The 23,631-nt window shown below is 42.4% G+C and overlaps 1 protein-coding gene across 1 annotated transcript; it reads left to right on the top strand.

Moving 5' to 3' along the window:
- gsna (gelsolin a) lies at positions 1-23,050 on the top strand. Its single transcript, XM_066645483.1, has 16 exons — positions 1-70; positions 7,828-8,021; positions 8,403-8,557; positions 9,699-9,860; positions 10,448-10,597; positions 10,686-10,775; positions 10,867-10,999; positions 13,030-13,334; positions 13,521-13,654; positions 14,115-14,205; positions 17,932-18,102; positions 18,709-18,883; positions 19,704-19,825; positions 20,062-20,139; positions 20,430-20,490; positions 22,793-23,050. Exons 2-16 carry the CDS (start codon positions 7,829-7,831, stop codon positions 22,960-22,962), a joined length of 2,190 nt encoding a protein of 729 aa, XP_066501580.1. The 5' UTR covers positions 1-70; position 7,828; the 3' UTR covers positions 22,963-23,050.
- The last annotated feature ends 581 nt before the right edge of the window (positions 23,051-23,631 follow it).

The following is a 23,631-nucleotide window of genomic DNA, read 5'->3' on the forward strand; positions in this document are numbered from 1 at the left end:
GATTAAAACAGACCCCTTACCGTCCAAACCTCTACACTCAGCAGCAGTCAGTCAGTCAGTCAGCCAGCAGGTAAGAGCTTTTAATTCACTCATCCTACCCTCCCTTTGTTCCACACTTAGTTTCAAGCTTTGTGTCTGATTACTTTACAAGCTGCTGCTTCTTCTTAAGCCAGTATAGGCTTTAATTCACATGGAATAATAATAATAATAATAATAATAAAAAACCTAAGTGGCTTTAGACAATGAGTTCCCTTCACCTGGGTTGGTTTTACTAAACCACACTTCATTTGCAGTTGTATTTAAATGTGACCTAACTTCCATTACCCTTTTTCCAACAAGGCCATATATGGTATTATGGTGGCTGTGGCAGGATTTGCACAGATTAATCCATTAATTCTTCCAGATTCACAAGGTCAAAATTCTCATCAATGAACAAAGCTGCTAACAAATGTGCCTCATTTCAAACTAGAGTTTTGAAGTGTTAATAAAGTATGGCACAGTTAGTTGTCAGTTAAAAGCGAGGAAGGTAAATGAATGCGTTAATTCCAGACACACTGCCAGATTTAGTAAGTTGTGTTAATCATTGTTTTGGCCATGTCCTCCTATACATCAGCTGCAGAATTTGTGGACATGACTTTGGAACATCACTTGCTTCTGATAACGATCTGCAAAGATATTGATCATATCATCAGTGCACTCAGTACGTGATGTCAGCTCCACCAGGCAGCAGTGCAGTGAAAGTGAATGTGTTGATGTCGTTCACTCTGATGCATTTTCAGAGATATAATAATAAATCAGAACACATTTAAACAGATACACTTTTTACTTGTTGATTAATCATTTTAATAAAGTATTCCAAATCTGAACAACATATCTTTGAAAAAAAAAACAGTTAAAATATTGTATGTACTTAGTGCAATAGCTTAAAATATTGCAAGATTAATTTGTCATTTTGTGTAGTCTAAAATTTGTATTGGCGTTTGATACTTGAAACAGTGATAAAAGTACTGTACATGATGAGCTCAAACTTAAAGGCCCTTAATGGACCTCCATGAATATTTCACATTATTTTAGTTACTGACAGATACAAGTATGAATTAAAATGAAAATAGCAGCTTAATTCGCTTTAAAACTGACAATTTTATTAAATTGACGGAAAAACCCGAGCTCGCTACGGAAATTCTTGAACGCAACCGTGACGTCACTGGTGGACAACAGCTGAACAACGCCGCGGTAAAACACCGTTATGACTGACTGTTATGACAGTATCTAGCTAAATAACCAACATTATTCATGACAATAGCCTAGCAATAAGCTAAACTCAAATTTAGAGGCACCTTTATTCTTGTAAATGTGATCAAAGTCGAACTTGAATTCATCCGACACTATAAACCTCCGTAATGCAGCTACGTAGCCGAGTATAATCTGAGACACCGAGTTTAGCGAGTCAAGCTAACGTTAACTAACACCAACTAAAACAGGCGAAGTGAGTGTCCTTACCCTGTGTACCTCCATGTTACAGAGGCTCTTGAACACCTTTCGTTGGTGTCCTTACATGCCCATATTGTTGGAAAAGCGCCAGTGAAATGAGCTACAGATAACGGAGTGAGCGGATGGTCCTTTCCAAAGTGCCCGTTTAAAGTTGACAAATTTAGTCCATTTTCTGGATATTTTGGGATCTTTGGGCCATTTGTTCACAGATGTCCCACTGTACATTGAATGATTGCAGCCAAAAACAACACACCTTTTCCTCATTCTGCATTAAATTAAGTGCAGCTTCTAGAGTTGTTGTCCACCATCTACGTCACAGGCAAGACGCCTATTAGAGTTTCCCAACACCGCTGGGAGGGGGGACCAACGGTCTTTTAAACCTTATTCCTTCAATTAGTAAGAAATAACGTGTTTTCTGACGATCAATAAACACAAGTTAGGAACTCAAATTCCACTGGATTTATTTGTTTGACACTTTCATAGAGCTGGTGCTTTTAAGGGTTCTCCAGTGCTCAAATTTGAGAATGTAACTTTTTTAAACCGTGTAACACAACCCCATTCATGAGTCGAAGGAGTGCTGTATGCATTCAGTCTTAGTCCCTCAGGCTACAAGTGTTACCAGTTGTATGACCCACCTATTACAGTGTAAGGGTAATACAATCACAAAAGGCTCGTCTTGCCCACGGCCTCAAATCTATTCAAAGTGAACATGAGGAATTTACGTTGGCATGAAGAAGTGTCATAGGTGAAGAGAATTTCCTGTTTTGATTGCTAGGCAACCTCTCATGTGAAGATACCCACCATCACCCTGGAAACACACTCAACACAAACAAACACCATGACTGCACTAAATATACTCACTATCACGAGAGGAAGTACTTGGTACTTTAGTTGTTGCATCACTTCATGGAAACCTAGAGTAACTGCAGACATGAAGATGACACTAAATACACTGCAGAAGATCATATTTATCTTGTAACTATAAGTGACACACACACCCCTTACATATTGTTGCTGTTCAAATAAAAACACATCTCCAATACAGTAAAAGCCCTCTTAATTTTGGGTGGTAGTCAGTGTACAAAGATTTAATTCCAAGTCATTTTGGAGCATTTCTATTGGTCCATTCATCATGAAATTGTCACACAATGCGAAGGACAGCTGCTATGTGAGTAATGCTCCCTGCAGCCTGTAAAATCAATAATGACGTCATCCTGCGTAGAACCAGGAAAGGCAACACATTCAAATTGACCAAAGCCTGATAACACTCTAGAGAGACTTTCTTTATGCTTCAGCCACTGAATTTATCTTGGCTTTAACAAAGGCACTGTAATCTATGAGCAGCTGGCTCCTTCAGAAAGGGATGCGCAGCCTCAGCTTCACACCAGCATCCAGCGGACAGTCGCCACCTTCCTAATCTTCTAATGTTGTGTTCTGTAGCTCCGCCGCAGCACAGTGCACTGTTCATCGTCCTGCAGCTTTTACCCCATCATTCGGACCCAGCCGTTAAATTATACAGCAGGGTGCCAGCATCCCCTTCCTCCGGACTAGTGGAGATCACAACTCGGTCTTTACAGAGTGTTTTCAGATCAACATGCAATTACACTGTGCACGGTTACGTCCGGAGAAGACTTTGAACCCTTATATAGTCTGGTTTACGCTCCAGATTACTGTCCTCTCAGCTTCGGAGTGACTTTTTCTCTTTAATTGTGTAATAAACAGACTCTTTAGTGCACTCTTTAGTGAAGGTCTGTTCCCTTTGGATAAACATCATGCTGGGTTAAGGGCTGAGTGGGTGCCTGAACAGCCCTTCTACTCCTACATTTCAGACTAAAGGACTTAAGACAAGGAGGTGGGGGGAGGGTGGCCTCTGTCCACATGGAGAGAATGAGTCACCAAGGAAGCTCAGGCTGAGGCATGTGTTTGACCAGGGATCCAGGAACCACCAGAAAAGTGTCTTAATAATGGACTAAGTCATAGACATAGAAAATACTTCTTCTGTACATGTCAACTCTTAAACCCTTACAATTACAACTTCGCTGACCTGTGATTGGGGAAAACGGAGCATTTGTCGCTGCTGCTTGGGACTCAGCACTGCAGAAAGAGCACTATGTAACATTTGGAGGACAGTAGGAAAACAACAACCTCCCTCCCGTCCCCATTGATTTTAGGACAGTGCTGTAAATGTGAGTTACTCTCGACAACTGTAGGGGGTGGGGGTGGGTGAGCAATGACAACAGAGGCTCTTTTCTCCCTATTACAGGTTAGCGGAGCATCACAGGAGAATATACTACAGAGTGTTGTTTTAAAATGTAGTTCTGCTGCTTTGTGTGCTGCATATCAACCCTCCCTTCAAAACCACAGAATATCTGCTGTAATATCTCACTGAGTAAGCACTCGGACAGCAGAGTGCAGGATGAGGCAATGTGTTTTGAGCTGTAAGTGTATCTACCTGCAGTGGACCATCCGTTTTTAGATATCACTAACCCCAGGCTTTATTTGCACGGTTCCACCAGGAACAACGATGGATCTGAACAATGGAATGCTATGGAAAATTGCAAAAAGCTGAAGCTGTGATTTTAAATTTAATTTTGACTGGTGATGCACTTGGAATTTTGGGCCAGTGGAAATATCTGATGTTGGCAGTACGTAAGCATAGATAAATACAAAACATAAGCAACCCACCAATACTGGTATTCTCCTGATATCAGTGTTTTTAACCAGTTCATTATCCCATTAGCTATGACCTCTAATATCTATGACTAGTAGCTTTAAGCTCTGTTTGAGAACCTCTCAGTTCCATTGGCTTTCATCGGTTTTCTAGAAGTGGATCAAATAACTGAAGGTTAAACCTGCTTTTCATCCTCCTCTAGATAATTTAACAGTGTTCAACAGTTAAAGAATGACCTCAACACCTTGGGAACTCTTCTTTATGACACTGACCTTCCCCCTGTGTATACTCCCTCCCTTACACCCGTGCAACAACATGTATACAGTCCTTCTAAATAAGGGCGTGACTGCATGCTTACTCACTAAGGCTCTTCCCAAAGCCCTTCTCTTCCATGAGTCTCTGAGGAAAACATCAGTCATATGACCTGGGCTATTTATAACCTCTGGGCCAGTAAACTGCCTCCCACTGCTACATGTAAATACAGGAGAAACACATGTAACAAGTGTAGATCCTGATGAATTATATTATATTGATCTATAATTAATATCAGACCCTGTGTCGTGTCTACATTAATCAGGTGTTTTAGGCGAATGAGATTTCCGCTTCACTTGTGCACACATTTATCTTTCAGATGTTTTGGCAAAGATCTAAAACAGACTTTATATTGTGCTTCCCAGAGTCAGTGGTGAGATCTTACCCACCGGGGAACAGTTATGTGTGTGTTTGATCACACTTTCTGTAACGCGTATGGCACTCCTGAAATAAAGCTGTGTGTGTGAAGCACATGTCTCTTGATGCAGATTAGATCTAATAAAGCTGTGCTCAAAGAAAGCACAAGGGTAGCACTGTTGCCAAGCAGACACAAGCTGTGGCTGCCAGTTGCCTTGGGTGTGGTCCTCTGTGGGAGATGCTACTGTATACAGCTGAACTCGAGGCACTGCTTTGTGTTTGAGCAGCTCTGCTACACTGTGTTCTGGCAGTAGCTGGGTAGAGTTAGAGTCAAGGCAGCAATTATTCACAGTTTTCAAATGTTTATATTAGAGCTGTGATTATCAGTTACTAAGACAAATGTCATCCAGGGTTTATTTTGCCAATTAATTGAGTAATTGGTTTAGTTTTCTAATGGAAAATAAAATACTTTTAAATTGAAGACGATAGAATCATCATTACAGAGCAGTGATAATGCAGAAATCATTTTGAGCTACCAAACATGCATGTGTGAGACCCTGCTGGTGTAGGTGCTCTCTTTTTGAGGAATAATCATCAAAAGTCAGACTGCTCTGGTCTCAAACACAGGCCTGTAGTTGTAGACTAAACTCTGGGCCAGGACTAAAGGGTGCATGAACCGAATGGCCTTAAAACCACTTCTCTCAGCTGGTAAGAATCAAGGAACGAATTCCTGGTCAGCTTGTTGACTACTGGAAAAGAGGACCAGGCCCTGAGAGGGTGATTTAGTCTTCAGTGGTGGGAAAGGAATTCGAAACCAAGGCCTGTCTAAAATGAGTAAGCAGCAAATAACATTTAGGGAGTTGCCACTGAGAGAAGCTGTTTACAGCATGAATTTTGATTGAGAGTTGGGTGCATGCGCAGTGGCTTTTTGATGCACAGTGGGTTTAGTAGGGTTTAAACGTACAGTAGGGGCCGTTGCCTACTGGGAGTGGTACAGTGATTCTTAACCCAGTGTGATGCCCTGTATCATATGGTGTTAATTAAGTTAAGTTATGTTTAAGTTAAAGTAACTGTAGGTAGAGTTTTGACCTTAAAATTACAGGTTCAAAATCATTGTGATGCTTCAGTGACATGTATTGGTTAGAAGATACCTACTCTCATTGCAACTCTGGGCTCAGCACTGCACAGACTGCACTATGGAACCTTTGGAGGAGGGTAGGAAACTACGCCCAACTTCCCCTCGCCTCCTTGATTTCAGAACTGTGCTGTAAAAGTGAATTACACTTTGTAACCATAAGGACTTAGGAGCAAAAAAATATCAAATCTTACTCAGTGCTCCTTTAAGCCTGTGGTAGCATAAATGCGGCTTCTAAAGTTACTGCTGTCTTAGTATAGTTTACCATTCCAGACATTTCATCTGGCTCCATGCAGCTCTTGCTGTGGCCTGTAAAAACAATAGACGTGTCATGGCTCTACTGTAACATAGTTGAACTACGCAACCAAAAACATCCCAAACATCTGCATGAAGCTCCATGAGTGGGTGTTAAACTCTGAAAACTGGCAATATTAACTCTTCTTAGACTTCCACTATGATGCCACGTTTGAATCGAGTCGGAGCACAGTGTGGAAGTTCAGAGGAAGCTTGTGTTTGAATGTAAACGTGACTGTGTTGAGGTGGGTGGGTAAATATTCTGGGCATTCAGCAGCTGCCATTCTGACTCACTGCTCCTCCTCTTCCTGAAGGCCAGGGCTAGCCCAGCTGTCTTTCAGCTCAGGACTAAACTTCCTTGATTTTATAGAGACTCCCAGTTCACTGAGTTTACTGTAATCATTGTGCTGGGCCTTTGTGGAGAAAACCCAGCACTAGTCTTTAGGCCAGTTTTGAGTTCTGGAAAATGGGCCCTGCAACAAAATACTGAAGAAGTTTCAGTCCAGACACATTCATATGATCAGTGCAAATGCGAGAAGTAAGTTCAGAAAAGGTGTGATCCAGCATGTACGTCCAGTGTGGTCAATGGTAGAAATGTTTACACCCAAGAGAGCTGTATTGCAGAACTGCAGCTCTTAATATGAGAACCATAATAAAATAGTGAAGAATAATCACACTTTTAATAATTAAAAAATAAAAATGAAATGTTGTACCCTCACAAAAGCACTTACACTTATGTTACATACAAGTGGGCCATTAATATGGATACACCTTAATAAAATGTTTGGTGATATTAACTTCCTGTTTGTGGCACATTAGCATATGAGGGGGTGTGGGGGGGGTAACATTTCAAGTAACCATTTAGATGTGCAGCACCTGAAACAGCGGATACTGGAAGCCTGCGCTAGCATTTCTCCTGTGGTGTTGCTATCAGTGTGTGAAGAGTTGGAGAAGAGGGTTGCAATGGCAGCACTTTGAACACATTTTATAAGTGGTCAGAAACTTGTAAATAACTCATTAAATAATAAAATTACGTTAAAACCAAGCACACCATTGTTTTTCTTGTGAAATTTTCAATAAGTTTGATGTGTCACATGACCCTCTTCCCATGGAAAAAACAAAAACAAAAGTTGGATCCAAAATGGCCGACTTCAAAATGGCCACCATGGTCACCACCCATCTTGAAAAATTTCACCAACCATTCCCATTGTATTAAGGTGTATCCATATAAATGGCCCACCCTGTATATCTTAATGTCTTAACCAGCCTCTGGTAAATCAGTGTGTTTATTTTTTGGAAAAGGTATTTTGTAGTTACTTTGAATAGAAACAATATTAAAACATACCCCTTAAAAATTGAGTATAAAAAGACAGGAGATTATTACAATAGTATGTTGCACAAACAATGCTTTAAAACCTTACACAAAATAGAATGTGTACAGACACCTTTTATAGGCTATGGTTTAAAAGTGATAACAAAAAAAGAAACACTGTTTCAAAAAGTTATACTTCTGAACGCTATATTTTCATCAGTGAGAGTAACCTGTGCCTGACCTTTCTCCCGACAGCATGGTGTACCACCCTGAGTTTGAGCGGGCGGGACAGGAGCCTGGGCTGCAGGTGTGGAGGGTTGAGAAGTTTGACCTTGTTGCCGTGCCCGAGAATCTCTATGGAGGTTTCTACACAGGTGATGCCTACGTGGTCCTCAACACCATCAAACAGCGCTCTGGTAACCTCCAGTATGACCTCCACTTCTGGCTTGGTGAGTCCAGATGGGATTTAAGGGAAGTGTACCAAGTCAAGGACACTTGGCCTAGTTTACTAAAAGCTTTTAGCAATATTTGGCACAAATTAGCTTCACTCAAATCAACAGCAGTGACTGGATGAGGAATGTCTCAAACATTTTAAGTAATATATGGCACTGTTGGATTGCTAACAGTTAGCCTCAGTTAATCTGTCTCGCCACTCTGTCTTCTGGCGTTATGTATTAAACAGTTTCTTTATCCCTGTTACAGAATGATTGATTGGTCTTGGCATAATCATTTAGTGCTGGAAAGTTTACATGTGCTGCCACAAATCTTTCAGGCACAGGGAATTCATCATTCTGTTTAACGTGAAGCTAAATTCCCACCTTGTTTTGCAGGTGACTACTGCACACAGGATGAGAGTGGAGCAGCTGCCATTTTTACGGTACAGCTGGACGATCACCTCGGTGGAAAACCCATCCAGTACCGAGAGGTCCAGGGCTTCGAGTCTAAAACTTTCCTGGGCTACTTTAAGAAAGGGCTGCAGTACATGGTAAGGGGCCACTGGATTTAACTGGTGTAAAATGATCTCACCTCTATACCAAGTCATTGCAGCACAGCTCCAGGATCTGTGTCCTAGGTTCAATCCCTGTCTCGGTTGATTGTCTGTGAGGAGTTTGATGTGTTCTGCTAGTGCTTTCCACCAACAAGGAATCAGTTTTGTTCCCAATCACAAGCCTAATTTGGAACCGTTCAGCATGCTTCTCACACAAGTTGATTTTACAAACTACAAAAGTTTATTTCCTACTGCAAATGACTTCCTTAGAAAAGTAGGTTCTTCAGAACAAACTGTGGCAGCTATTGTTGGCATTTCCAGAAAGGGAAACTCGAGAGAGCTCAGAGCCTCAAATAAAGTGTTGTCGTGCGCTGGATGTGGTCATTAACAGTGTTCTATATAAATAAATAATAGGAAATAAAACAGGAACATGCTTCATTTGTGGGGTTTTTCTGGGGCTCTGTTTAGAATGATATGATGTGCATCGGCTACTTTTTTCCACTGTTCATGAGCTCACCAAAAGACTCAGAACTGTGCCACGTTCGCACACATATCATATCTCACTCTGATCTGACACTGCTTTAAACAAAGAATAAACAATGAAACTGTCATCTATGGCTCTGGGGCTGGCGCCTAATTCAGTCAGTGACACTGGAACCAGGACCCTGCCACTTCCCCTGCGGAAAACACGTTATTGGTTCCCATCTAAACTGGTGGAAACACAGGTAGGTTCACTGGAGAGAACCAAGGGTCCAAGAATTAGGAACAGAACCCGTTCAGAGTTCTGTTGGTGGAAAAGCGCTATGTGTGGAGTTCCTCCAGGTGCTTTGGTTTCCTCCTACAGTCCCAGAACACATGCTGGTAGGCTGATTGACTGTGTGAAATTGCCTACAGCTTTGAGTGTGTGAGGGGCTTGGTAAATGTGTGGCACATTGTCCAGGGTGTGTTCTTGGTTAAAAAAACATGAATTAATAAATTTACCAATTCATTTTCATAATTATCCAAGTCTAAGCTGCCCATATATTGTGTGTGTGTGTATACACTGTGACTGTGGTCATTTCCACAGTAATCTTCTATTGACAATATGCTATTGCAGAAAGCCTGCAATTTATGTTGTTTTAACCTTATCTCTTCTCAGAAAGGAGGAGTTGCCTCAGGATTCAGGCATGTTGTCACCAATGAGGTCGTGATGCAGCGACTGCTCCAGGTCAAGGGTCGCCGTGTTGTCAGGGCTACAGAGGTGCCAGTGAGCTGGGATAGCTTTAACAAGGGAGACTGCTTCATCCTGGACCTGGGTAATGTGAGTATCCCATGCAGGATGAGCTTGTAATGCTAAAGGTAAGGTATGGAATGTTTGAAAATATGCAGATGTTTGAGAACCTTGGTGCAGGGAATTTCTCAAACCACTTCGTCAATACCCAAGTCTCTCCAAGACGTATTCAGGAGCCCAAACCCTGCGTAATACAACCACAGCCCTGTCTAATGAACCAAACCCTCCCTAATACAACCCAAACACCAACCACTATAAACAAAACCCCACTCAAAACAACCCAATCCAACCCAGTGTAACTATAACCTTTCCTAATACCATTCAAACCACAGCCAATATAAATAAATCCCCACCCAATACAACCAAAACACTGTCCAATAAAATTGTCCCTTTATATTATATAACACACATTAACCATAACCAGGTAGAGGCTAATCTTGGAGCTGCTTTGCATATTTTGCATTTCATACTGGATTCCAAATCAGCTAAGCAGAGATGCCTTTCACCACCAACTGTAAAAGCATGGTTCGACATATGCTGTCCCTCCAGGACTGAAGTGAGTCATCCCTGTTACAGACCAGTCAGGAAATGACTTATATCCTCTTTGTGTATCACAGGAGATCTACCAGTGGTGTGGATCCAACAGCAATCGGTTTGAGAAGCTGAAGGCCACGCAGCTGGCCAAGGCAATCCGTGATAATGAGCGTAGTGGACGAGCCCGGGTCTACGTGTGTGATGAGGGTGTTGAGAGAGAGAAGATAACTGAGGTCAGAAGCTGAGAAAAGTCAGAATTTATTATATTCATCAGTACTCCTGAGTCTGATAAGAGGATTCATTTTTTTCCCCAAACATCAGGTTCTAGGAGAAAAGCCAGACCTGCCAGAAGGAGCTGACGATGACCTCAAAGCTGATGCTTCAAACAGGAAACTGGCTAAACTCTACAAGGTGCTGATTATTCAAATAGTTTGGAGACAGTTGAGTAGGTGTGGGCAGGGTCTTACTGCTCTTGTGTAAACTCGTGTCTCCTGTTCTGCAGGTTTCAGATGCCTCTGGAACCATGGCCATAGCCTTAGTGGCTGACGAGAATCCCTTCTCTCAGAGTGCTTTGGTGTCCACTGACTGCTACATTCTGGACCATGGCACAGATGGCAAGATTTTTGTATGGAAAGGTACACATCAAGTTTAGATTCTTCTAATGGCTTGAATATGGAGGCACAGTGAAAGCAAAATTGCACTTGTATCAGCAGATGTTTAGATTGAAAATGAAGTCAGATTTGAGCAATAATTCAAACTGATATTCCATGATACGTTTATTGTTCTCTGGGAGAGCAGACATTTGGGTTGATTCTGTACTAATGTGATTTGACTGAATTTGTAACCCTGTAAGATTTAGACTACTCTCTGATGCTAATGAAGGTAAGTATAGCTACTGGGTAGCTAGGTAGGTGTGGGCAATTATGGCCTTAAAATAATATTACGATATTTCAGGGTATTTTTGTGATAGTGAAACACCTGAAAAATATTTGATTAATTTCAATAAAATGTTCGTATAACAGTAACAGTTTCAAAGTAAATCTGTAATTTTTACTTTATTTATTTATTTTGTGGTTCTGTACTGTACAAAATTATTCATTCATACTCTGTAAGTGGTTATCCAGGGTGGCGGTGGATCCAGAGCCTACCTGGAATCACAGGGCACACACACACCAAACTCCTCACAGGTCCCTGGAGCTGTGTGACTGTGACACTACCTGCTGTGCCACCGTGCCGCCCCATATAAAACAAATTTTTTTTAGTAGATTTATTTGTCAAATTATTAATGTGCAGAAAATTTTGCATGCATATAAACAGCAAATGTAAACCATCCATGTATTTCATTATCTGTAACCCTTATCCAGTTCAGGGTCACGGTGGGTCCAGAGCCTACCCCGGAATCATGGGGCGCAAGGCGGGAATACACCCTGGAGGGGGCGCCAGTCCTTCACAGGCAACACAGACACACTCACACCTACGGACACTTTTGAGGCGCCAATCCACCTACGAACGTGTGTTTTTGGACTGTGGGAGGAAACCGGAGCACCCAGAGGAAACCCGCGCAGACACGGAGAACACACCACACTCCTCACAGACAGTCACCCGGAGGAAACCCACGCAGACACAGGAAGAACACACCACACTCCTCACAGACAGTCATAAGGAGGAAACCCTCACAGACACAGGAAGAACACACCACACTCCTCACAGACAGTCACCCGGAGGAAACCCTCGCAGACACAGGGAGAACACACCACACTCCTCACAGACAGTCACCCGGAGGAAACCCTCGCAGACACAGGGAGAACACACCACACTCCTCACAGACAGTCACAAGGAGGAAACCCTCACAGACACAGGAAGAACACACCACACTCCTTACAGACAGTCACACGGAGGAAACCCTCACAGACACAGGGAGAACACACCACACTCCTCACAGACAGTCACACGGAGGAAACCCTCACAGACACAGAAAGAACACGCTACACTCTTCATCGAACCCAATCAAACCAACGACTTTTAATTATATTGATATTATTGGCTGCAAAGGACTGGTAGTCTTCAGACCCACCATGACCCTGAACTGTATAGCAGTTGCATATGATGAATAAATGAATGACGATGACATTGTAAAAAATCAGTTCCCATATTAATTCCCCCAACTTTAAACTGTTTACATAGAGGACGTTTATAAAACAGTAGGCTAAAGCCGTGTCTTGATTCTCTATGATCCAACGTCTAAACTTATGTTAAAGCAACACTATGTAGGAGTTGTACCTTAAAATTACAGCTTCAAAATTATTGTGATGCTCCATTGACCTGTAATAGGGTGAATAGAGCCTCTGTCACTGCTACTCAGGGCTTGGCACAGTAGAAACTGCACTATGTAAATTTTGGAGGTGGGCAGCAAACCTCTAGTGAGAAATGGATACAGATATTCGCCACACATCACACACACCAGCAAGTACTGAGAAGAGAAAAGGAGGCAGCTGACCTGATTCTTAACAGTGCTGTAAAAATGAATTGCACACCAGCTGCAGGGGGAGTACAGGAGCAGAAATAGCAGTACTGACGTCGTGTGGCTTTAATGCGGTGAATTCAGAAACAGCCACTCTGTATCTAACGACAACTATAATCTTACACTGAATATTTTCCCGAACAGGAAAGCAAGCTAATGTTGAAGAACGCAAGGCCGCCATGAAAGCAGCAGATGAGTTTATTAAGAAGATGGGCTACCCCAAACATACGCTTGTGCAGGTCTTGCCCGAGATGGGTGAAACTCCACTGTTCAAGCACTTCTTCAAGAACTGGCGCGATGTGGACCAGACGGATGGCATGGGCGTGGCCTACGTTTCTAACCACATCGCCAAAATTGAGAAGGTGCCATTTGATGCTTCCACTCTTCACGATTCTCCTGCCATGGCAGCACAGCATGGCATGGTCGACGATGGCAGTGGAGAGAAGCAGGTGAGAGTGAACACTACCTGTAATTATTGTAAGATGGTTTAAAAGTTATCTAAACATATGGTATTCCTATGAAATATGTAGGAGACACTAGCCATATTAATGTGTATGACATATCTAGTATTGGTTAACTGAAAGAAAGTAAATGCACCTAAATGGAAGTGAAATATCTTTGCTCATCTGACGCAGATCTGGCGTATTGAAGGCTCAGATAAAGTTCCTGTTGACCCCTCTACATTTGGCCAGTTCTATGGTGGAGACAGCTACATCATCCTTTACAACTACCGCCACGGAGGCAGACAGGGACACATCATCTACATCTGGTCAGAGCTCAGCCTGTCACTTGTGGTCCCTTATATATGCAAACTCCTCAGTTTACACAGTCATTGTCATAAAACAACTGTCCAAAATAATATATATTTACCAAGTAAATATCTGGTGATTTAAGCAATGATATGGCACTTTTGAGAACTGGATTAGAAGGCTCACCAATGCCATAGTAAATCCATATTACTTTAATTTGAGGCTTGGTTCTTAGCAGTTCTAGTATTGGCCCCTGGCCAGTCTCAAAGTTCATAGGGCATGTTTCATCTGGATGACGTGGGTTGAGAACACTGGCAGCTGGAGAGCTCCGTCACCAGGTGGCATTTCCAGACAATTGGAGAATCATCAGGCACACCTGGCTTCATCAGTAGACTCTGATTGATCACTGCCGATCATAAGACGTCTATTGGAAGAATCCTCAAGATCACTTTTGTTTATTGAGTGCTGTCTTTCCTGCAGGCAAGGTCAGGACTCCTCTCAGGATGAAATTGGAGCATCTGCCATCTTGGCTGCACAGCTGGATGATGAGCTGGGAGGAGGACCTGTACAGGTAACTCGTCCCCAGTCCTGCCAAACATATGTTATTCACATTTTTTTAATCGTATTTTTATACTCTGAAGGCCAAAAAATGCTTGTTTTAAGTCAATATATTGAAGATGTGCTCAAAAATATGTGCAATGTGGGGCTGCCTGGGCTGGGATTGGAACCCCTGCTTTAGGGCACATCCATAGAAGAACCACTGTAGTCTGTTAAATAATCACATCACATCACATACAGACAATATTTTATTTATTTATTTATTTTATTGCAACCCACCTCATAGGTACATATCACTGTCCTCATTTCACTTTTGCTGTGTTTATTCAGCCCATTTCTTCCTGTCCTGTCTTTCATCCATCCCCTGCCTCTCTGTCTGTAGGTGGCCGGTGCTCCTATCACTACTCAGGTAGCCACGTCTCAGGCCAGCATGCCTTCAGTACTGATAGTAAAATTTCACCAGGGTCCATTTAGATTAAGCAAATACCCTCTGAAGTGTTTGCATGGTCTGATCATTATCCTGCTCCTTTTGAAGCTGAAGGAGTCTGTTAAGGTCCAAGCAGGACTTTCCACTGAAGGGATGATGGAGTTCCTCATATTTTCCATAGTCTTTCTAAATTACTCAGCTTAAAGGGATCAATTTCCACAGTAACTCTGAACTCCTGATAAATGAGCATACACTCCATGGACAAAAGTATTGGGACACCTTACACATTACACCTACAGGAGCTTTTAAGACAATTTAATTCTACAATTTCATTTCATTTGCAGCTATAACAACAGATTTTGAACTCTGCATCATTTAAGTGAGCTCTGTAACTTCACATGGTTTTCCAATTTGTGGCCGAGTTACTGTGGTTCCTAAATTGCATCAACTTTTCCATAATTCCAAGTTGATCGTGGAATATCTAGAAGGAAAGATATTTTACAAATTGACTTATTGTAACTATAGCGTCCTACTACAGCACCATGCTGTATACAGCATGACTTTGGTATCATTTTATGTTTATTTTATATTCTTTTGATTTCATAGACAGGTGGATATGGGACAGGAGTAAACACTTGAATGCCATGATTAGGTGGGCTGTCCTAATACTTTAGTCCATTTAGTGTAACTGTACTCCATGCAGAATTAACCCTTTTGATAAGACAGAGTTAAAGTTCTGAGTGAACTGCACTTTCCTGTGAATCTCTTCTCCACTCTGTTCATGTCTGTGCTTGCCTGTGTATGTAAACTTGCACAATCTGTGTTTGTGTGTTTGTGTGTGTGTGTGTATGTGTGTACCTCATTTCACAAAAGGGTTGTAACGAAGCATCATGACATGATAAATCTCTATGCAAATGTGATGGCGTCAATCGTGGAGACAGACACGTTGTTTATTATGGCATTAAATTTAGTTGCAATTGATTTAACTCACAGAAGCATGTCCAACTCCACTCTCCCGCACTTGTTTACACTGCAGCTGTTTCCATTCAGCAGTGAAGACTGGTGAAGGAATTGGAGCTTGAGGATGCCCTGTTGTGATTTAAAACCCCATGTCCTGCAGTGAAAATATTCTTGTTATTTATGTTTCTCTCACAATGATCTAAAATATATTTCAACGTGTATATATTTGAAACTTAGACCATTCTGCGTTTCTGGGGGTGCATTTATGTTATGTTCAATACACTATGTTATTGAAGCCTTTTGGAAAAAGGTCAGTTTAATCCTGCCCACAGGAGCAAAGACTTCAGGGAGTTACATGTTTAAAGGCTGAGCTAAGCTCAGTGGGATTGTTTGTTTAGTTTGATTTAAATTTATGATCCATTATGTAAAGTAGGGAGAGGCTGTTACAGTAGCACCACTGTTCTTAGTTTTTTCATTCAGTAGCAGTGGACTAAAATCAAAATTTGATACAAAAAATATACATAGGATTTCACATTGTCTGTGCCATTTTACAAACAAAAAGGAATGCTTTTAATTGCTAATATAATGTGAATAGCAATAGCAACATTTCATTGCAGAAAACCAAAAAATGTATACTAGGAAATGGAACATTTTTTGTATTTTCATTCATTCATTATCTGTAACCCTTATCCAGTTCAGGGTCTCGGTGGGTCCAGAGCCTACCTGGAATCATTGGGCGCAAGGCAGGAATACACCCTGGAGGGGGCGCCAGTCCTTCACAGGGCAACACTCACACACACATTCACTCTACCAACGTGTGTTTTTGGACTGTGGGAGGAAACCGGAGCACCCGGAGGAAACCCACACAGACACAGGGAGAACACACCACACTCCTCACAGACAGTCACCCGGAGGAAACCCACGCAGACACAGAGAGAACACACCACACTCCTCACAGACAGTCTCCCGGAGGAAACCAACGCAGACACAGGGAGAACACACCACACTCCTCACAGACAGTCACCCGGAGGAAACCCATGCAGACACAGGGAGAACACACCACACTCCTCACAGACAGTCACCCGGAGGAAACCCACGCAGACACAGGGAGAACACACCACACTCCTTACAGACAGTCACCCGGAGGAAACCCACGCAGACACAGAGAGAACACACCACACTCCTCACAGACAGTCTCCCGGAGGAAACCAACGCAGACACAGGGAGAACACACCACACTCCTCACAGACAGTCTCCCGGAGGAAACCAACGCAGACACAGGGAGAACACACCACACTCCTCACAGACAGTCACCCGGAGGAAATTTTTTTTATTTTATTTTTTTTAAATTGAATTGTTCATACACTTAAGGAATGGAAAGGAAACGTCTCTTATTTGTCATTCAGATGGTTTATAAATATTACAAGAAAAATATCTAATCGAATCGTGAGCATAGTGCATCGTTACACCCCTATCTCACAATCTAGTATTTTATTGTTCACATGTGAACTTCGTGTGTCTCTCTGCATGTACAATTTAAATGATTGTTGGTCTGATAGTTGTTTATTATGGACATTATGATGCACAGGTGTACATTACTATATGCAGTTTCCAGGTCCTGGTACCATCTCACTGTACATCATTTGTTCATAAGGCTATATGACAGTTTAATAAGCCTTTCATGATAACTGAAATAAACCTCTGTAAACCTGTAAAAAGCAACATTGACGTTTAAAAGGAACAAGCCTCTACAGTAGTTTAAATGCAGATTTGTGTCAGCTGTTGTGAAAGTCGCTCTCATGAACAGTGTTAACCAGGACTGTGTGATAATTAAGGATGTTTAACACATACCATCTGATAAACACTATTTATATATGCAGAAAAAAAAAACAGTTTATACAAACACACCTCAGTGCAAACAGAGGCTCCTAAGAAACTGCTGAAATGGAAGCATGCGAAATGTGAACAAGCTCATAATTCAGGCAGAGCAGTCCTGTGTTTGGGAGAGGGGGCAAAAAAGACCCATTTTGTGTGAAACCTGATGATAAAGCAAGGCTTTTAAAAGGGTTGGGACGGCCCACTGTAGCACAGCCAGCCTGCCAGACCCAAAGGCTGCTGGGAATGTTGGCACAAACTCCACATTCCAAGCGTTTGGCTCACAGCTGCCACCTTGTGGAAATTTGTGTGAAGAACTGGTGCATGTATGAGTATTTGGTAAGGGTTTCATCCTGTTTAGGAATGCAGTGACACTCAGATAGACTTCCAGTTATTACTGAATGCATGACTACTTTCAGGATTGTGACCACTCACTGCAGTACATTTGGGTGGGATTTGACCTGCTGTGTTTTTCAGGTGCGTGTGGTTCAGGGTAAGGAGCCAGCTCATCTGATGGGTCTGTTTGGTGGGAAGCCCATGGTGGTGTATAAAGGAGGAACGTCTAGAGAAGGAGGCCAGTCTGAACCTGCGCAGACCCGTCTCTTCCAAGTGCGCTCCAACTCAGCTGGCTGCACTCGGGCTGTCGAGGTCAGTGTGTTTTCAGTTTGCGTGTTTCCGAAGGTGATAATTCTTGCTTCTTCAAGGCACTTCTGCATACCACTAGTGTGGTGGCTTTAGGTCAGAAAACTTCAAATCTGGACCTTGGATCCAGATTCCAGGCCAGGATTTTAAAATGGCCAGCTACCAGTTGCAGCTATAGTGCCATTCTGGCCTGGAACTTGAATCAGAGGTCCAGAGTTGAAGATATATACTGAATAGCAACAAGTATATGGTAATGGGGGGGATATTTCTGTTTGTTCAATCACCCGACAACCCATTAGTCCCAAATTCACAGAGCTGCTGGGACCTGCTCTACACTGTCCTTCACTGAGCTGAACACGCAGTGTAAATATTTGTGTGAGCAAGGAGGGCTGTGACATGAGGCTGTAAAGCAATTACACTGTCCTTAGTGCCCACTTACTCAGTGAGTTTAGGCAAATTGCACCTTCACATAAAGGTTATCTGTAAACTCCAAGTTAATTATAGTTTAATCTGGGCCAGAAAACAACCCATACTTTTCATGAGTCTTAAAAGCTCTTGCCTCTCATTAGTGTGCTTGAGTTCTTCAGCTTTTATTTAAATTCTGCTCCACAGGTGGATGCTGAGGCGTCTAACCTGAACTCCAATGATGCCTTCGTCCTTGTGACCCCTGGAGGCTCCTACTTGTGGTTGGGTGTGGGGGCCAGTGACCCGGAGAAACAGGGGGCTCAAGAGCTCTGCAACATCCTGGGGGTCTCTGCTTCTGACATCTCAGAGGGAGGCGAGAGCGGTACGTAGGGCTGCACCAAGTAGCTTTCAGTTCCTTTGCAGAAACCAGAAATCTGTGGTGCACTGTAGTGAGCAACAACACTAACTTCTATGCAGAAGACTTGGTTTCAGTTCCCAGCTCGGGTAGGCACATCCCCCTAGGGCAAGACTCCTAATGCTGCATTAGACTACATCTGTACCATGAATACAATTGTACGTAATTCTGGATAAAAGCCAAAGGTCATAATGCAGTATATTTTTATTATACTGTAGTAATGGCTGGATCCACTGCCATGAGCGCCGCCCCTCAGAAGAATGCTTTGAACTAAAAGGCGCTTCTGAATGATGGGTAGTGTTTATTTTTATATATATTTATATTATATATAATCCAGTTCAGGGTCGCGGTGGGTCCAGAGTCTACCTGGTGGGGGCGCCAGTCCTTCACAGGGCAACTCACACCTACAGACACAGGGAGAACACACCACACTCCTCACAGACAGTCACCCGGAGGAAACCCACGCCGACACAGGGAGAACACACCACACTCCTCACAGACAGTCACCCGGAGGAAACCCACGCCGACACAGGGAGAACACACCACACTCCTCACAGACAGTCACCCGGAGGAAACCCACGCAGACACAGGGAAAACACACCACACTCCTCACAGACAGTCACCCGGAGCAGGAATCGAACCCACAACCTCCAGGTCCCTGGAGCTGTGTGACTGCGACACTACCTGCTGCACCACTGTGCCACCTCTATTATTACTATTGCAGTATCATATTGCAGTTATACTGTGGCGAGCTAAACTGATTATTGTACTAATATTTATTGTGCAGATGATTTCTGGGCGGCTCTTGGCGGAAAGGCTGCATATCGCACCTCCACCAGGCTGAAGGATAAGATGGACACCCACCCTCCCAGACTCTTTGCTTGCTCCAACAAAACCGGTCGCTTCATTGTGAGTGATTCCAAACAGACACGCAAACGCTCTCCTGTGTGAATCCTGATGTTTTTAAAGCTGTACAAATCAGACTGACTGTGTTAATTATGGCGTGATGTTACCCCAGTACGTATTGGCATTATCTGTAGATCCTTGACAGTAATAACTGGAGGGGACAGTTAGAATATACAGAGCAATGTAGTGGTAGGCGAATAGGTGATGAAGCAGATGTGCTTTTTTTGGTGACTGTGCAGATTGAGGAGGTGCCTGGGGAGATGACTCAGGAGGATCTGGCCACGGATGATGTCATGATTCTGGACACATGGGACCAGGTAAGACTTCACATTATTCCATTTCCCTAAAGAACCAACGTAAAACTGACCTCTCAGCATATCTCAGACACTGCCTGGTAGAGCCTCTGAGAACTAGCCGTCTTGGACTCGACTCATTCGCTCTGTATGAGTTACCATGTGATTTCATGAGGTTTTAAGCCGGGCATAATTTGAAGCGACTCTCCAGCCATCTCCACTTTGTTAGCTGACACAGACGAGTGCCTCCATTGTCAGAGCACCACGCTGAAGGACCCTGTGGGGTTTGTAATTGCCGTGCTTGTGTGTTGCAGGTGTTTGTGTGGATCGGTAATGAGGCACAAGAGGAGGAGAAGACGGAGGCAATGGCTTCAGGTGAGACTCATTAAATTCTTCACTCATGTGATACGAGTAATGAACTCAGACATGTGCAGGAAGCACCTCATTATACATGTGTTTCACATTTACGCCGTAGTGGATAAAAACAGCTTATGTTAATCTGTTCCATGAAAAGAAAGAAAATACAAGCACCCTGTCAATTAGTCATGCGTTTACTGCACTTATCCAAGTATTCATTACAAGAGCGTTTTAGGAAATGAAGATTACACACACATCTGCACGGATTTGTTGACACATAAATCAGAAGAAATACCTCCTATAGTCATTGTCTCTGGGATATACCACTAATGCATTTTACCAGTATATCTATCTATTTATATAGAAAAGGCTCTATGTGAGTTGCAAGGGGGGTGTATCAAGTGAGGGGTAGACACCAGACGCGCCATCGCCCTGATCAGGATGAAACGGTTGTGGGAAAAAAAATGAAGGAATATTTATTATCATTTATTTGAATCTTACTTAATGGGCACATATAGGGCTGGACAGTGCATCAATATAAATCGCAATATAAAATGTTTCAATACCAATTATATGATTTTTAAACACATTTTCAATATTTCAATGTACAGTTACGTCAGACCCGAGTTACAATGTTTCGTGGTTACGACACATCTCCCATTTACTGTATAAAGCCTTGTTTCGACTTAAGTGGTTTTGCGTCGTAAACGTCGTAACGTGAACTTCGTGTTTGGTGCGGCGCGGCAGAAGAATACACGGTTACGCGGCTCGGGACCGAGGAGGATAGGTGTTAGGATAGGATAAGTGCTTACAGTATGTTATTTACGTACAGTATTTACGTATGTTCCGACTTACACCAAAAATCGGTTTACAACGCGACGTAGGAACGGATAAATGTCGTAAGTCGAGGAACCCCTGTACTCTATTTACCACATCTTTCACTGACTGACGGTCATTACAGGGCACTGTCCTCAGTTCAGCACTCAACTTTAAATTTAGTTTAAAAATATTAATACTGACAAAGCCAAGAGGTTTGTTTGATGGTGATGTCATGTTACTTGTTGTTCTTAGAAATTTTCAGTGGATTTGATGTTGTTCATATCGATATCTGATTTATATCGTATCGACCAAAATGAAGAAATATATTGTGATATAAATTTTGGCCGTATCATCCAACCATAGGCACGTATCAAGGAAACGTCACCATCACACACCTCGTGAAACAAGATCACACAGATGAGAGGGTGTAACAATTCTGAATTGCCATATTGTTTTGACATAAGTAGCACAAAAAAAAAAATAAAAAATTGACTAAGCCTCTCCAATCACAGTGCAGGATTGCATGTATGTAAGCAAAACAGACACAAAATGTGTGGAGAAAAGCAGAGTTTCTGTTCCTCGCTCCTCACTGCTGTCTGCTCGTGTTGGGGTGAAGCAGCTCATTACTATTTAAAGGAACAGGCACTTTTATTATTACTATTCATTATCTATAACCGCTTATCCAGTTCAGGGTCGCGGTGGGTCCAGAGCCTACCTGGAGGGGGCGTCAGTCCTTCACAGGGCAACACACACAATCACACATTCACTCACACCTACGGACACTTTTGAGTCACCAATCCACCTACCAACGTAAGTTTTTGGACTGTGAGAGGAAACCGGAGCACCCGGAGGAAACCCACACAGACACAGGGGGAACACGCCACACTCCTCACAGAGGAAGCGGCTCATTATTATTTAAAGGAACAGGCACTGAAACTAACTGTACTGAACAGCACTGTTCAATGCTGATGTGGTGTTTGATTCTTGTGGTATTTTGACCAAAGCATTTAACATACGTTTCACTTGGACCCCAAAAGTCTGTAGAAAGGGGTTGGATATATCCCCTTTTTAAAGTTTTAATTTTAAGCTGTTTTATAAAGCAAAAATCTTTCAGAGTAAGTTTAAGTTGTGAATTCTTTTTTTGCCAAATGATATCCAAATGAATTGCTTCTTTAATTTGCTTTTAATGGTCAGAAAATAATCATGACAAATATAAATGCAAATAAGAATTTGTTATATATTTAATTCTGAGTAAGAAATGGTTTGTTCCACCAAAATGAAATGCCCTGAATTGTCATTTCTTTAGGGAAAAACATGCTTGAAGGACAGCTCTTTAATTTACAGATTAATAGTAGGATCAACCAGGATCAACAAATAAAAATGATCTACAAGCCCACCCCCCGCTAGTATAGAATAAGTTGTGCCATGTTCCTCACTAGTGTAATTGCAGCTTTGGAAACTAGTGATTACCTTGAGGCTAAACCTCTGTTCCGTCCCTCAGCTGCCCGCTACATCGAGACTGACCCAGCGAAACGTGACCCGCGCACACCCATTGTGAAAATCAAGCAGGGCTCTGAACCGCCCACTTTCACCGGTTGGTTCCTGGGTTGGGACTACGACTACTGGAGCAGTGACCCTCTGGAGCGGGCCATGGCTGAGCTGGAGATCTGAACCTTGTCTTCTGACTTTTACCTTTTTAAACCCCATTGCCTTAGGGATAGTTCTAGAAGTTGCCTTTTTCCATTTGAATGGGCCGAGCTACTGAGCTGCCGCCAGATCAATGTAAAAGGGCAACTTCTGCTCAGACAGCCTTAATGCCCCAGTCTGTAGTCCCCAAAAGTCTGAACAGACAAAGCAATGCATCTTTTCTGCACTTTTGTTACAGCAATATTTAAGTGATAGTTTCTTGCTTTGACCTAGAAATGTATTTGAAGGTGTGGCAAACATGTGAAGGTTTAGATTGATGAACAGAGGTGGTATTCACAGAGCATCTGCTTTCACAAATAATACATGTTTTTCTTCTGGTCCACTTGGTTTAGTGATTACACAGAAATGAAGTGAGTTTTAATGTGATCCAGGATCTGCTCGTCTATTTTGAGATGCATTTGTGAATATAAACCTCAGCCTATGGATGACTCTGAACACCTACATTATCCTAAAAGGTTTATTCCAAAAAGAAGCAGTAGTTAAAATATTTTCCAGGGGGTAACATTTGGTGAAGTAAGCCTTAATTTTAATCTAGCTTCATATAAGTTGTCATCAAATCCTTATTTTGGTGTCGTGTAAGCTTCTGAATGATGAGCTACAGTAGTGTTACCATAATATTTAAAGCTCCAGTCA

Source organism: Hoplias malabaricus, chromosome 15, assembly GCF_029633855.1.
Source record: "Hoplias malabaricus isolate fHopMal1 chromosome 15, fHopMal1.hap1, whole genome shotgun sequence".
Lineage (NCBI taxonomy): Eukaryota > Metazoa > Chordata > Actinopteri > Characiformes > Erythrinidae > Hoplias > Hoplias malabaricus.